Below are 16297 nucleotides of genomic sequence, written 5' to 3'. Positions count from 1 at the left end.
TAGACATATCCATCCATCTCTAATACTCAAATTTTGTTTGAAAAAATGTTCTTTTCACTCCTTAAATAGCAAAAATATTTCTTGCTTCACAAATGCATGGAATAATTTATTATGACTAACTATTCATAAATGAATGCCGAACAATTATGATGCCGTTAATATAATACTATTTCTGGATTAATTGTGATAGGTTGAAAAAAAAGTAGGTAATAATTCCTAGGTCAACAATTATTAAAGAACGCTAATAATTCTTATAATTATGCCATTTCGGTTAATGCCTGTATAAGCTGTTCGTTGACATAAAAAAAGGTTTGCATGCTAAGTAGAGATATTTCAGATTATAAAATAATTCTTCAACCATTCACCACTAATAAACAAAATACAAACAGATATATAAATTAATAAAAATCACTGGATGTATAAATTAAGAATTTTCTTAGCATTATATAAATACAAACATCATTACAAAACCAACAAAGGGAAATCACTACAAAGCAATTAAAAGCAAATGAATGAAAGAAGAGGCTAGAAGTTTTGCTAAAGTATATTCAGGTTCACACACTTATTCCATGACCAATATCATTGATAATTGCATAATTTAATTGCTTAATTGATAATTGCATAATTTAAATTTCATTATTTAAAATGATTTTTTGCTGTTAATTCTTATACCAGAAAACTATTACTAAAAAAGAAAAGCAAAAATACACAACTAAAATAAATGATTTTCCATAATGTTGTTCCCAAACATCAATTAATAATTCAAATGATGTAAGTTTCACTGGATGTATTGGAATACCCCGAAGACTGGAATCCGGTTACAAAATTAAGAAAGTGGAATCATTCCACTAATAAATAAAAAAGTGCACCTGGTTACTCTAGAAAACATTTCTTTTACATTTACTACATTGAACACGAGTAATCTATTCCTTGTTGTGTTCTTTTCTCCCTTCATTCCATTATGTACCGCAGCACTCTATTACGATACAATTAATTCACGTTCTTCGTGCTGTAAAAGAAACTAAAAAGTCACAAATTCCGGATTTGTAATGAATTTCCAAAAAGTTATAAGAAGCAATTAAAATGGGTATGCAATCGTAGTCATTAAACGAGTGACTGAAACAGCTGCTAAATATACTTTCTGAGTTGTTCTGTGAGTATTTTATCTAAATACTCTTAATATTTATTTCAACTGGAATATATAAAGAAGAAATGTGTGCTTTTATTTGAAAGCTTCCATATATATATATATATATATATATATATATATATATATATATATATATATATATATATATATATGGAACAGTAAACAATCCCATCATAATCACGTCGTCCTCTTTTAGCAATTGTTCCTCTAAATATATTATCATTCAGTGATACTTGACACATTTCGTATACACAAAAGTCGTCACATTTAGTAATATCTATCCAAAAATATGCTAGAATTCAAAGATAAAGAAAACATCAACAATATAAAAGTTTCAGACTAGTTTCTATTGTTCTAAAATAAAATTAAAGGATTGCCCAGAGGTAAATACACCCTAACATCATATCTTTCTCGAATCAAAAATACTATACATTACAGAAATCAGCAATATTACTTTTTCATTGGGTTTTCTAATAACAACTGATAATAAACTATAACTTAAAAAACAACTGGCAAATGGGACTTTAGAATGAATACACAAAAAGAGAAAAAGATGAAGATAAGCAATATGCAATTTTTGTGAGATTTATTTCTTACAATTAACTATACTTTTTTAAAGCTTGATTTCATCCATTATTTAGTCCCAGCAAAAAAACACTGTTAAAGTAATAGTTAAAAATCAAAAAAAATCAGAATCGATTTCAAAAACTAAAAAAAGAAAATGGAGCAATTTGAATTTAAAGCTGATGACGAGTCAAAAATCAGAAACAAAAAAAAAATAAAGAGATTATGAGAATAGATGAAAAGACAAATAGTTTTCCCATACTAAACTTACATGAAATATCGTTTCCAAATTTAAAGTACCAATATCAAAAACTTTCTTCGGTGTTTTCCCATTGGTAATGTATGACTGCGGTATCTTGAACTTCACCTTCCTTTTACCAGGCTAAAGATTCTCCAAATTAAGAAAATGAAGTACGGATATGAAAGAAAACTTATATTTATAAAAGAAAAACTTATACTTATTTTTCCAACATCTTGAAACAATCGAACACTTATGTAATCCCAAAGTCTTTTGAAAATCAAATTTGAATTAAGGAGATCAGTGAATCATCATATACCTTCAGCCCATCGTCACAGTCATGATAAACTTTAAAAACAGGATCGATTGGTGTCAGTTCAACAGTATCACCTTGAAGCAAAAAATCACCATTTTGATCCGTGTAACCCTGATCAAGCAAGTCATCTGGATCCGGTCCTAAAATTATATACAATTCCCATGTCAAAATTTAGAATTTAAAAGAAAAACATAATTTAGAAACTCATCAAATTCATCCACTTACATATTACGCCAACAAGAAACAATATTTCAAAAGGTACATCAAAATCATGTCGGATACCTAACACTTCAACATATCCCTGAAATGTTCATTGATGATGGAAACATATCTATTTAAAAACCTAATCGTTGTCTATTTTTATAAGTTATAGAATCAATAATTAACTGACTGATAACCAATCTTTATGACTGGATGACACGGAGATCACATGTGTTACAACATCTCTTTCTCCTGATTGTCTTACAAGAATCTCGAAAACTCAAGCACGTACCGCTATCTTCTTCCCAGAGCTTTATGCGTACATTGGAAGCCGGACTCGAGCCACACATTAGACGACCACGTACTGCAACTGATTGACTCCGGAAACTTACCACACCAGACAACAAAGCCAACAGCACTATTGCCACCAACATAAAACTTCAAATATCTTTTTCATCACTCATCAAATTCATTCACTTACATATTACGCCAACATAAAACAATATTTCAAAAGGTACATTAAAATAATGTCGGATACTAACACTTCAACATATTCCTGAAATGTTCTCTGGTGATGGAAACATACCTATTTAAAAACCTAACCGCTGTCTATCTTTATAAGTTATAGAATCAATAATTAACTGACTGATAACCAATCTTTATGATTGGATGACACGGAGAATACTTGGTGTTTTTCTCAGAGACGCTAACAAGCAAAGAGATAACTAGCTGTTTGTGAATTGACAGATATGAGAAGAGGCAATGACGCATGGAAGTGAGTCAATATCCCACAAGATTCAAGCAAAATATTCTATCTGTAATATTGCCAAATCGGTTACTTCCGCTTTTTGTAAAACCTCGTATCACTGTACATTACATACAAGTTAACAGCCTGGAGCACTAACCTGTCAATAAATCATTACTATCTTACATATGACATAAATATTTCAAGTTAAGTATCTCGAAGTTTAAGCAGAATTCCATATCACATCGATCTGTTCCGAATTCGTGGTTGTATCTGTATTCTACCAGCCGACTATAAAATCGCTGAATTAAGGTAAGATTAAATTGCATTCAAATTTAATACTACCATTACTATACATTATAGTTCGAAAAGAAAAACCGAAGACAAGGTCGATTGAGACGAAAGATGAAGAAAAAGAAAAAAAGGAAGAAGGGAGAAAGAAAGCGCTACTTTTCTTCTTCATTACACACTAATGCAAAGAAACCATTAATCAAAAATTCTTTTAGTTTTTATTTCCTTCCTCTGATCTCTAAACACAAAATAAGAAATACAATTTTAATAATTCCCTCACAGAAAGGCAAGGAATAGATCCAGTCACTTAGGTCAACACTTGCTCGAGTTTATTTCATAAAATACACCCTATCACCACTGCAACGGACATTCTCCCCATCAACATTCGAAATTTATGTCACTGGAAACTTAATTTTCACAATGACTCCCCTTTTTCTCTCCTTCCTCTAAGCAGAAAGGGAGAATATGGTTGGGCGGTCAAAGGTCAAGGAAGGGGGAATTTGGTTCATGTTTGTTATTAATCGCCTTATTTTATGTTTTATTAAGTGCATCTTCTGGCTTGATGGGAATTTTTGCCATGTACTGTAATGATGTTCACTGTTTTCTATAGGATTATGAATTAATTCACCCAATTATTTGTATTCAGTTACATTATTGCTTAGTACTTTTTATTTGTTGATCGATTCAAGTAATATTTCAAACTATAATGACGGACCGTGATATAAATCTGACTCCATATATATATATATATATATATATATATATGGATTGTTGCCTCAGATAGTGGCGAGGATTTGGAAGACGTATTTGTTGTTTATATTCTTTGATTATTTGTTTTCTGCAAAAATTGTAGTAAGAAAAATTCTGTCAGTGATTTAGAGAAGTAACTTTAAATCCTTCACATATAAGACTTCAGTTATCTAGCTCTCCAGATTTCTTTTACAATCAGGATAATCTGACTTGCCTTCTTTAATATTAAATCATTTTAGATATAACTTTGATTTTTTTTAAAGAGTTTAAACTTTTTTCCAGATGATTTTTATTCTGTTTAATTGTTTACAGTAATCATCATCTGTCTAGGCGGCTGGATATTGAATGTGTGCCACAGAATTGGACAATTGTGCTATATGTATTTGTGATTGGCCTTAGTAGATTCGGAATGCGTGATTTTGAAGTAGTGGAAAGTAAGCCTACATGTAACCGGAAAATTTATTCTCCACAGTTGATGGTGATGGATATCAGTAGCAAGTCGGTCTACGCGGAGTGCAAAAGAAAAATGCAAAAAGCTGAAGCTGAAATGATCTTTAATGTGAGTGTCACGTCATCAACACCTTTTGAAAAAGTAAGTGTTCTTTGAATCCAGAATTATAAAATAATTTGTGTAGAAATGAATGAAACTTTGGCATGTGGACTATCATGATCAGATTATGTCAAAAGCTTTTCGTTCTTTTTCGATGTTTATTAAACTATTTATCCTATATATATATATTGGACTTTTGCCGTTTCATGCTGACAGAATTTGCGGACTGGCAAAAGCCACTGGTTTTTGTTGTGGTTATTTGAACTTCCCGCGAATATGCTGTATCCTTGGCATTTACTGGATTCAGGTTTTGCGATTCTTTCACCGCTATGCCTGAGTGAGAGTTTGCTGCTCATCTTGGTTATTTTCTTTCAGATGTAAACTATCTTAATAATGTCCATTCTAAAGCAGTTGGAAGCATTTGGTCAACCGACAATCAAGATTTTATTTAATTAACGGGCAGTTTTTCAGGACATATTTACTGCTTCGTTGATTCACAATTTTCCTCGGAAAGGAGACAGTGTAACTTATGGCGACGTTGCTTTAGAGTATATTCCGCAGCCAGTGCCACCAGATACTATGAGGATACGTTTATATATCGCTTATCCTTTGGACAAAAAAGAGTGGTATAAGTAAGTCTATTTAGTTGATTTTTCCAGATAAATTCTGCAATGCTAAAGAAGCCGTGAGAAATGATGGACCAAGAATGATAAACCGATAAACAAGAATGAAAAAGCTCATTTTTGAAAGTTGCTGACTCAGGCAGCACGTATACTTACCAATTTCTTATTTGTCAACTTATTTCAGTTAATGCTGAGATACTATGGAGATTTGAGTAAAATTGGTGCCTAATAATAAGAGCTCAAAAATTCTGAAATTTGTATTATTGGATGAAAAACTGTTTACAATTTTCAAAAACTTTTTTTATAGTCAGTTGTGTTTGCAACGTGTTGGATTGATTGGATTAATGGTTCAAACATTCATTGCTGTTGAACTGAGCAATTTCAATAATGGCAGCGCAGATGATCTACGTCCCTATATCCCGTTTTTAGATGATTGGTGGACAGAGCAATTAGCAGGCATGTTGATTTCATGAACTCACTAGAGATATATGAATATTAGAATTGCCATGTTAGAGTATGATTAGAACTTTTAGTAAGTTTTCTGTTATGCATTTAAAGTTTTATATAAATACTACGAATGAATTGTTATGTAATTATATTTTATTTTGCTTCAGTGGATCTGTACATTATGTAAAATTCATGGCCTTCTAGTCTGATTTTTCATTGAATGATAGTTGTAGAAGTCCCGATGGAAGACCGAACGCTGACATCAGGAACGTATGTGTCAATGTCTGGTAAGCGTTTACAATTTAATTTTTTAGTGATATGTTATGTAGAAAATTTAGGGAAATCAAGGCAGTTCAGACTTCATATCAAAAACCGTTGGTTGTTCACTGTTTTTTTTCTTTTTTTTTTTTTTTTTTTCATATAACTAATAACGCATATTTCAAAAGGATAAAAAATTTTTGAGATAAAGTTTTCAGTATAGTGAAAAAAAATTAATCTCATTTCATTAAAAAAAAGAAAACATTTTCATTTCCCAAGCACTAAAATGCAGTTACCCTTTAAGCGATTTGTAAAGTTTTCACACAATTCTATAAAACTTTAGTACGTTCCAGAGCCGCAGTTTACAGAAATGACACCATCTGTAGCACTTTTGCAATTAGATAAAACAGCTGTGGAATTAGCTCATGAACGTCATCTTGCAAAGTATATTCGTAGACGTCTTTCCCTTCTTGGTCAGTTGGATGCCAATAAATTGCTTCATTTGGTTTTCCTCCTTTCACCGCAAAAGACTGATGGAATAGCAGAAAAGGTTTGTTTATTCCAAGCAATTTTTGCTGTTGCTTGTGATTTCATATCTCGACTAAGATTAAAATAAGATTTCTATGTTAGTGAAGAAGGCATAGGTTATGTTGACAGGACTTACTTGATTCTTCTATACTGGTAGAAGCAAAAGTGATTTAGATTAAATCATTTTAATACGAAGAATTTTTACGCAACGTTTGACTGAAATTGTAATTACTTTTTAGGATAAAATTGAAACCCTACTTGATTTGAGCGTCATTAAATCTGCTGCATTCCACTACATGCCTGCAAATGCATCCCACGTGCATCGTTCTTTACGAGATGTAAGTCGTGCAAGTGTTCTGACTAATCGTTATTGTTGGCGTGTGATGAGTTGGCAAGTAAGTTTTCTGCTTCGATTTACACCGATTTGCAAGATGTAATTTTAATCAGTATTTAAGGAAGCAGTTGTGTTATCTTTAAAATGTTGCAAAATTTATTCACTTGTTTTCTTTTGGGAACTTTTATGTGAACTTTGCTTTACGACTATTTTTTAATTATAAATTTTTATTTAAAAGTCTCGGTTATTTGTTACTGAAATATGAAAGTGTTTAGGGTGACAAATACACACTTCAGCATACGAAGGGTGGTGTTGTTGCATGTTATTTAGGTGCCGTTATGCATGAAGTGGGTCATCTGTTCAAAATTCCTCATACTAATTCTGGAATTATGTGTAACGGTAAATGTTAATATGTGCTGTTTTTTAGTCTTTCTGAATTTTGATTTCATTTCTTCGACATCTATTCTTGAACTCCAACTCTCAAAACAGAATGAGATTGGCGGGGAAATGGGAAGATGGCCAGTCTTTCCCTTTGCATTATATCTTTTCAAAAATCTTAGTCTTTTTCTAAGCGTAAATATATGTTTTTTCAGGAGGTGAAAATATTCAGACGTTTTTTTTGCCTCTTAAAAAGGTAAACCTGGGTTTTACAGAAAAAGAATTTCCGCACCTGCAAAGAATAGGGGAGAATGTGTACATTATTCGCGTTGTAAGTCTTTATTGTTATTATGGTATATCGCATTTTACACTCGAATTTCATATGGCAATCATGCTTATATTTCTCAGTATGTGCGTGTGATAGTAACTGCTAGAATTTCATACGGAACGTTTTGCATTTATTCTACTTAAGAAAAATATCGTTCTTTAGCAAATTATGTCGCTCCTCTCTTTACAGCATTTGCGTCATGAATTCTTAGTCAAACGAATCATGGAAAGTTTGCTCGACTCCACAACAAAATTGCTGATGACTGTTCATCCTTTAATTACACACAAGTCACGTAGAAAAATGTGTCGGATTTTATATGACGAAAGTACTGGCGTTGTGGACGTAGAGTCAGGAGTGCGTTATCTAGTTTACTATACGAATGACAGTGTTAAACGTATTTGTTCATTTACTGAACAACATATGAAGAAAAGACTGGTTCTCAGAGCGAAAAAGTCTGCGGTTCGAGCTTTAATTGTTACTGGCGAAGGTAATTTCTTATCAGTTCTAGTGACAAATACCTTATGAACCGAAAATCATGTTTAAATTTCACTTGAAATTTCTTTCACACTATCTGGAAATTATTATTACAAAGTTACTACACATATGGAAAAGATGGACATTAATTCAAATTTTTTGCTGTATGAAGTGTTTAAAAATCTGAATAGTGCATTATTTCATCCACACGCTGTAAAATTCCATTTCTTATAAAATCCGGTAAGAGGTTTCAAGATTATTTTGTGAGTCAATTGAAGATTACGGGTTGTGACTTTTTTCTTCGCTGTGCCAAATGATTTATTGCTTTGCTCTTTATTCTTTCATAATTTTCTTTTATAACTCGTATTCGAGTATAGAAAAGTCGTCGTTGCATTCTGATCTCATTCCATTATGTCTTAGTCGTATTTATAGTGACCTTATATTTTATATTACTAAATTCTGATTTTAATTGTTCATATTGCATTAATGTATATTGCGTTTTATTTGTATTCCGGATGACACTGACTGCAGGCATGCTTTTCTCAATCAATTTAGGAATAACCATTGGAAATTATGAAAGAATACCAGGAATTACGCCATATCAGTTTTTTATAACTGTGTAACGTATGACTTTTCTTGAATTTATATTATTACTTCACCTTCAATTTTTTCTGTTGTGACTTTTTTGATGCTTATTCTAATCATATTTCAATCCATTAAATTATTGGCTTCTGATCTCTGTGGTTTCTTGGTTTCAAAATTCATGCAGCACAATTAGAATTTTTTACAGTGTCTCAATAGAAAATTCGGAAATTGAGCAAATTTAGGTAAATTTTCTAAAACGTTCAGTGACTCATCAGCGGATGAATCGTCAGAATCAGCAAATCTAATGCGAGACAAATGGAATGGTACCAAACTATACTGTGTCTAAGATGTTGCTGAATCTGTCTCACTCTCCTGAAAAAAGGGTTTCATTTTGTTTGCATGGAATAGTTAAAAACTCATATGTCTTCTAATTTTAAAAATAATTGTGAATACTTACGCTGAAGTTTTTCCGTATCACGCTAGTTTGTGGAGACTGAAGATTTGATTTACTTAGGATATGCAAAGGTCTGAAAAAATTGGAAGTCTTGAAATTTAAATTGAGATCACTTAAGATTAATTACTGAAATGTACAGTTCCGACTGGTGCAGATTTCTAAACCACTATGGAAGCTTCTTTTTTTTTTTCTCTAAAGATTTCTAAACCACTATGGATGGGAGGGTGATGTTGTCCATTTTGCTAAATTTTTTTGATCAGAAATTAAAAGATAACCTATGCGTAAAGGGCATTTCATATATGACATTATTATAGTTACTAGACTGTGACCGGCAATATTTCTCCTGGCTGCTTTCTTTTGTCGCCTCTGTTCTGTGTAGATATCGTGACCTGTTTTGATATGACTCCTATAAGAACGTTGTAATTTGCATGAGAAATATGTATAAGTACACTTTTACCACGAAATGGCGTAGCTACTTTACCAGCATGCTGCATTTCGAGGATGAGTGTCGCTGTGTCGAGTTGAATACGACTTTATGACTTTCACACAAATCTGCTTTTAGCTGTCTGGTATCCGACGAACTCGAACCCATGCTTTCCACAGCATTAGATCTGTCACAATTTAACTGGAAAGAGATTTCAGTTGCAGATAGGAGAATGGAGTTTGAGTGCTATAGTTTTTTTTCACTAGAGAGCAAGTTCTTTTAAAATACTTCTTAAACAATGTTTAAGTTCCCAATTACTACCTGAGCTGTTCGTTTTCTGTTTCAAATGTAATGTAGTACACTACATTACATTTGGAGAAAAAAAAAAGACGACAGATGGACTTCATGCTAGATATTCAGTAAATCCATTTACGATTTACTCAACACCTTACTAACAACTTCAGATTCTGATAAATGATACTGTCTCCAGAATTGGTACCATGCAATGTGCTAGCAGTGAAACATGTACATCATCAATCTAACAGTATTGTGTGCAATGAATTGTATGAATCAGGGAAATAAATCTTGAGAATTTTTGGGTTAAAAAGATTTTTAAACTAGAGGAAGCTGTAAAGTGATCAATGATAAATGAATCAAAGTGGTTGCGAACAACTGTTAATTATCAGCTACTATGGATAAAAATTCCGGACCTGAAAAAAACAAGTTGAAGCACCTTCAAGTTTTATACCAGCTGTAGTTAGCAGGAACTCACTTCCTTAGTTTAGAATGACTTCAACTGAAATCAGTAACAGAGGGAGGTAATGAAAAGCTATTAAATAATTGTTTACCTCATTCTCGTTATGCTGTAAAATTTCTGGTCCACAATATATAGCTCGTTGTACTGTTACATTTCTATCATTATCGGTGTTTGTCATCTTTGAATCTAATCTCATCACCGAGAGCAGCCTTGAAAGTTTCGGATTCCAACACCTCGGTTGTTTCTCCACAATGTCATGAGCAAAAAGATGCTTCCGTATAATCCATAAAACAAGAGCAACTGTCAAGATGAAAAACAAGATGCAAATAATGGCAATTAACGACCAGAAAATTTTCCATTTCAATGAAATCGATATTCTCTTCATCAAAAATTGATCGCAACCTTTACGAGCTCCTTTATGTCGGACACCTTTGAAAATCTGCAAAATCCGAAGACCGAATATGCACTCAAAAATTCATTTTGCAACAGTGTGACACCTTTCACGCTAACAGTTCAAGAATGAACCAAAAAATAAGTGCATGATATGCCATATTATAATGTCGTTATCACCTTGCCCTTATCACACAAATATTTTATTTTGTCAGTGGAATTATTCTTTCATAAGAAAAACATATACCTGTTGTGATAATAGATTTCTTTCCAGTACGTCAAAGTTTTGTGCCTGATTATTTACAATAAACCGCCTAAAGCACCCGCTAAAAGCAGCTGAGTAATTCTCTGCATCGTAACCCAAAGAAAATGATAACAAGGAACTCGAAATCAGAGTCGGTAATTGCTCCTCAGATCGAATTTCCTTTCCATGTCCATCGATCTGTGATCACCAAATAAAATGTAAGTAAAATTTGAGGAATAAATGATTTGAAAAATGGACCAAAGTCAAATAAAAGATGTAAATGCTATGATAAATATTTTGCAATGGAAATTCCTGATTTTGTTTTTCAGAAAACCTAAAAGGTCAGTTTCAACTGTACACAAGTACTAGTGTCTTCACCCTCATTATTATGAAACACATGGTGACATCAACCAGCAATTCGTATTTCTTTTCAAAAAAAACATTCTAAATTACTTCGACTCTGAAAAGTTTCTGATCCTCGCTTATCTGGATGCTGAGACGATGCCATTCAGTATCATCAAGATCGCTTGAAATGTGTACTTCTATTGGTTGAGCGTCTCGCATCTTCGCAATCATATGAGCTGATCCGTTCATAAGCTGAATGTGAAATAATTTACTATCATGTGAAGTTTAGTCCCAATTTTTCTAGGAAATTCTCGAGATTTGGAAAGATTGTTAACTTCAGCATTCTAAAATCTGAGAACCTTACTGTAACTCTACTTAATCCCTTCACCTCAATTTTGATGAATCGTTTCTCTTCAACTATAGCAAGAATAACGGTATTTCTGAGTGCAGTCCTGAAGTCAAGTTCCATCCATTGAGCAGGAATATCATCCAATATGTCACCTTCTCTATAAAAACTTCAACAACATTATAGGTAAATTAAAGCAATAGTTTATTGCATGTATTCATGTTAAACATCAGTATTAAAAATCATGGCATCCTTTTTCAATCAGCTTATTTTTTTAAGCTTTAATATTCTCAAGTTTTTGTCTTGCAAATTCAGCAAAAGATCCTACTATTTATAATTCAGTATTTTAAAAAAAATAATGTGTAGAGGCTAACATTTCTGATTCCTCACACGGAATTTCTCGCAGTAGCTCCTTCTCATCATGGATGGCACTACGTCCATGTTTCTCAGACTGTATTTGTATAGCAGTGTTGCGTTTTGCGAGCTCAATTTTCTGCATCATGTACATGGATAATTGAAAAATAATTCCACCGCTTTTAACATGCCATGGTTCCATTGCTAAAAACTTTGCGACATTTTGAAAGGAGCGCTTCTGGCCGTGTATGGTATTACTGTGTAATTATTAACCTTTATGGCAATTCAACGCATCGAAACCATCTCTACAAATACATTTTCTATCATTTTCGTCGATGACGCAAACGCCACCAGAACATACATCGATATCACCATCATCTGCGCATGTTTTCCGTTTATCTTTGTCAATTACATTTTCCTCTAACAAGCCGGGAACTCTATCAATTTCATGTTCATTAATTGTAATTTGACGCATGCAACCCTCAAAATTGGCAGTACCGTCCTGGAAAACACATATCCTATAGGATTTAAGCGCAAATTTGATGTACCTCATTCACCGGTTCAGAGATTTTTTAGAACTAACCTATGATTCTTCACATAAGAAAAGATAAGAGACCATTCCAGAAAATTCAAAGCCAACCATAATATTTATTTTGATTGAATTTCCTTCCATTAAACAATAAAAATCCTAATAACAATAACTCTTCTGAGATTTCTAGCTGCTCCAATTAACGATAAAGAATTTTAGTTGCACGAACAGAAGAACCTGTTTAGTAATGATAGCCGAATTGACGGAATCTTTCACTCCACCAATATATACAATTTGCTCTCCACTGGATGTCGAAATGCTAAAACTTACTCATAATATATGACTGGAAAAAAAATTTAATTAATGATTATTTCTTTATTTCTCCAACTTTAACCTTTCTAAATGTTTAGAATGTGCTGAAAAAATTTACCAAGTCTTGAAGAGTTTAGAAAAAGTTATCTGTATTAGAATTGTTTTAAAAAATTTCAACCATTTAAGTTTATTAAAGAAAAAATTTTATTTAAAAAAGGTTTATTTTTTCATTAAAAACGAAATTTGATATAAATTAAGCAAGGAAGACAGACTCAAAATTATTTGCAATAGCAATACAGCGAGTGCTTTTGCATGGCTCACAGAAACCATCGTCGTCGCAGTGCTCAACTGTCAACTTCACTCTTCTATGTTTGTATTGGAAACGAATCATTTTCCATTTTCCGTCATTTACTTTCTCTTCCACCAATAATTCATTCATCTTTTTGCTTGAATTTCCACTTAGGTGTACTTGACCATTTTGTAGTTTCAGTGTGAAATGAGGTTCACTGACCCCGGAAATTGTTAACGATGTCAACAACAAGCTTGACTGCAATGTAACTAAAACATAAGAGAGGCGGTACCTGTGACGTTTCCATTTTCTATGAAGATAGTTTGAACAATAAGCTTTCATTGCAGAGAAAAAAAAAAACTGAAAAGAAATTTCACCGGATTTAGAGTCCTGAATCCTTGTGTCAATATGAAAATTTGTTGAGAAAATGGAAACTGTAATAATGATGATAAACCATCGAAACAAAGAGTTTTTAGCTGACAGTAGCGCCCACTATAACCATTATCACATTCACATAAACGTAGCCCATTATTCTGCTTAACGCATGTTCCTCTACAAAAGATCATGGTTAAAGGTAAAATGTCGGAATTAAAACTGATTGAGAACAAACGAGGTGGTCAAAACAAAAATGGCTATAACTTTCCAATACAGCCTTTAAATATCGTAATTTAAGAAAGGATATTTATTTGAATTAATTGACAGTTAGTTTTTATTGCGAAGTATCTGTTAAATATCTTATTTGAAACATTATTATAAATCGCTATATACTGCATTAAATCAACGATAACATGACAAACCTGTGACAACGATCACAAATGTTAATATTTGAATGATCGCAGTGTATTTCACTTGCTGTGCTATTATCACTACACGTACAAACAAATGAACCAAATATATTTAGGCACTTCCCATTCCCACAAATATTCTGTAATAAAATCTCATCAGCTGTCTTTCAACAATGTCCAAGTTTTCCAATCATAATTTATTTTACTCTACTTTGATTCATTTTTAAAAATGGTTTTGAAACAAATACAATTATAATAAAATACCAAGATCAAACGTTGTTGAAATTTTACAGTTTCATTTACTTTTTAAACAAATAAAACAGCAAATGGTTAGTTATGAGACGGGTAAACAAGGATGACCTTATCCTCACATTCATCGATATCATTCTGACAGAATTTTCCTGTATAACCTTTGGTACACAGACATGTTCCCGTATGTGTGAAATGGCGGTACTTGTCAATACAAGTACCGCCATTTCTGCACTTTTCATTTTCGTCACAAACTTGATTGTCACCACCATTACATAGGATATCATTCTCGCATATACAGCTATAATACAATATAAAATTAGGATGGTACACTGATGAACAAGGAAATAATGTATAATATATGCTAAAAATCTAATTGGTGAGAATAGGAACAAATATCAGAAATGCTGGTGTCAAATATTTACTTTTGAAAATTAACTATCTAACGAACTTTAAGGACTTCCTAAACCTTTCAGTATGGTTTTATCCATATCTTGAAATAGTAGCCAAAAAAATTTCTTTCCTAACTCTCTAAAGATGCAGTTACAATTCTATTTATAATCATCGAAGGAGAAACTTACTTTACATGGCTAATAACAACAGGAACAATAAAACTTGTTTTGTAGCCAATCAGTTCGAGTAATTCTCCATTCTTTGTGATATTTTGAGAACATCTTGTGCCGTAGATACATTGTTCAAAAGTGAGTGTACACATATCTAATGCGATTCGTACGAGATGTACATTTTTAGAAATCAGTTTTTCAGTGAAAAATTGCTTCAATAGTTTCAATGCATTTTCTTTGTCTTTTGGAACTAAATCCTGATCCAGAATTGCAACAAAAACACGGAAAAAGTCAACTTCTAATTGCTGAAGGCCAAGAAGTTGAAGCATCTACAAAAAGTGAGATAAATGTTTTTCTTATGTTTCAATCTACTATGTATCAGATCACAAAGCCAACTTCAAAAAATAAAACGCTTCGACGGTTTATAGTTAATTATTGTACTAATTCTAACCATGGCTGACGTAAAGAAACTTAACTATTTACATCTTCTAACTAAAAATATTGAAACATGCAAATGTCGCACCACATAACAGCTTTTTTCTAATATATCTTACCATATTTGGAAACATCTCTTCAAATGTAGAAATACTATCAGCTATACTCCCTTCAACAGCCCATAATTCCACGATTACACTGAAATCACTAAGTAACGATCTTAGAGCGGTTTCTCGTCGCATTCGTAAATTTATTGGAAATGTTATATTTGTACGAGGATTGGAAGCTTCCACCAATAATGGAGTGTTCAGAAGATATTCTTCTTGTAATAAACTTGATGATAGCTTTAACACACAACTGCCTGATATCTGCAAATATTCTGATTAGATGTTACCAGACAATTTTTTAAAGTTTTTTTTTTTTCAGTTTAATGTACTTTTATGGAATTTTGTTTACTGGATATATTTTTACAACATACATTATAAGTTTGCGAAACATTTAGTAATCGACAACTGTATACGCCAACTTGGTCAGCGTCAACTGGAAATGCATGCAGGATTATCATGTCAGGAATTTCGCACAAATATCCTAAATTTATTGTTCGTGGTACTAGTTCTGGTTCATTATCATCCTGATCATCAACGTAGATCCGTAAGTGAATCATAGAGTGAACACTGGAGACATCCAAATCGTTGACCGTTATTGGCACAATATATAGCGAACGTTTTTCACGATCCAGAACCTCAGAAGTGAATACTATTCCAGTGGTATCATTGATAACAAATATCTTTAAAGAAATCTGAGATTAAATTGAGACTGTAAAGAAATCTTCAATTGTAAATTAAGAAGAATCCTGTGAATGAGATAAAATCATCATTTTTAATGCGAGAACATCTCTAATCGCAATTTTTTTCATTGAGATTCTATACCATCACCAATTGTGACAAAAATGGAAGTTATCTTCAGTCTATTTGAATAGAGAAAAGCTTCAAGTTGAGAGCATCCTCTCGCCAGTTTTAATGAACTTACTTATTTCTTGATGATGGATATTTTTCTATATT

The 16297-nt window shown here is 32.4% G+C and overlaps 3 protein-coding genes across 5 annotated transcripts in view; 1 reads left to right on the top strand and 2 right to left on the bottom strand.

Moving 5' to 3' along the window:
- Window positions 1-979: 979 nt before the first annotated feature.
- On the bottom strand, window positions 980-2903 carry Bm2964 (Uncharacterized protein; the record flags this gene model as incomplete). Its single annotated transcript, XM_001900154.1, has 4 exons — window positions 980-1009; window positions 1986-2096; window positions 2272-2408; window positions 2762-2903. The coding sequence occupies 4 exons, from the start codon at window positions 2901-2903 to the stop codon at window positions 980-982; spliced, it is 420 nt and encodes a 139-aa protein (XP_001900189.1).
- A 1761-nt stretch (window positions 2904-4664) lies between these two features.
- Window positions 4665-8226, top strand: Bm10065 (Uncharacterized protein; the record flags this gene model as incomplete). Of its 2 annotated transcripts, none has more annotated exons than XM_043078948.1 (9): window positions 4665-4847; window positions 5277-5437; window positions 5736-5884; window positions 6109-6162; window positions 6487-6683; window positions 6901-7056; window positions 7271-7394; window positions 7589-7704; window positions 7891-8226. In XM_043078948.1, the coding sequence occupies 9 exons, from the start codon at window positions 4665-4667 to the stop codon at window positions 8224-8226; spliced, it is 1476 nt and encodes a 491-aa protein (XP_042934882.1). The 2 variants fall into 2 exon arrangements, with proteins under 2 accessions (XP_042934882.1, XP_001900191.2); XM_001900156.2 differs by having other exon boundaries at window positions 4731-4847.
- Window positions 8227-9102: 876 nt separating this feature from the next.
- The window catches only part of Bm7425 (Uncharacterized protein), a gene marked incomplete at both ends in the record, with an annotated part of 31394 nt that continues 24199 nt past the window's right edge, over window positions 9103-16297 (bottom strand). Inside the window, 18 exons of one of the 2 annotated variants that reach the window (XM_043078946.1) lie at window positions 9103-9132; window positions 9218-9287; window positions 9490-9620; window positions 9696-9839; window positions 10487-10834; window positions 11033-11227; window positions 11483-11626; window positions 11763-11880; window positions 12095-12278; window positions 12348-12576; window positions 12841-12922; window positions 13188-13462; window positions 13582-13756; window positions 14002-14129; window positions 14350-14539; window positions 14820-15130; window positions 15356-15604; window positions 15715-16023. In XM_043078946.1, the coding sequence (XP_042934880.1) occupies window positions 9103-9132; window positions 9218-9287; window positions 9490-9620; window positions 9696-9839; window positions 10487-10834; window positions 11033-11227; window positions 11483-11626; window positions 11763-11880; window positions 12095-12278; window positions 12348-12576; window positions 12841-12922; window positions 13188-13462; window positions 13582-13756; window positions 14002-14129; window positions 14350-14539; window positions 14820-15130; window positions 15356-15604; window positions 15715-16023 (3312 nt within the window). The remainder of the gene's footprint in view (window positions 9133-9217; window positions 9288-9489; window positions 9621-9695; window positions 9840-10486; window positions 10835-11032; window positions 11228-11482; window positions 11627-11762; window positions 11881-12094; window positions 12279-12347; window positions 12577-12840; window positions 12923-13187; window positions 13463-13581; window positions 13757-14001; window positions 14130-14349; window positions 14540-14819; window positions 15131-15355; window positions 15605-15714; window positions 16024-16297) is intronic. The other variant, XM_043078947.1, reaches the window with a different exon arrangement.

This window comes from Brugia malayi (genome assembly GCF_000002995.4).
Source record: "Brugia malayi strain FR3 genome assembly, contig: Bm_v4_Chr2_contig_001, whole genome shotgun sequence".
Taxonomy (NCBI): Eukaryota; Metazoa; Nematoda; class Chromadorea; order Rhabditida; family Onchocercidae; genus Brugia; species Brugia malayi.
The sequence above is the reverse complement of the archived record's forward strand: the minus strand, read 5'-3'. Positions and strand labels throughout refer to the sequence as shown.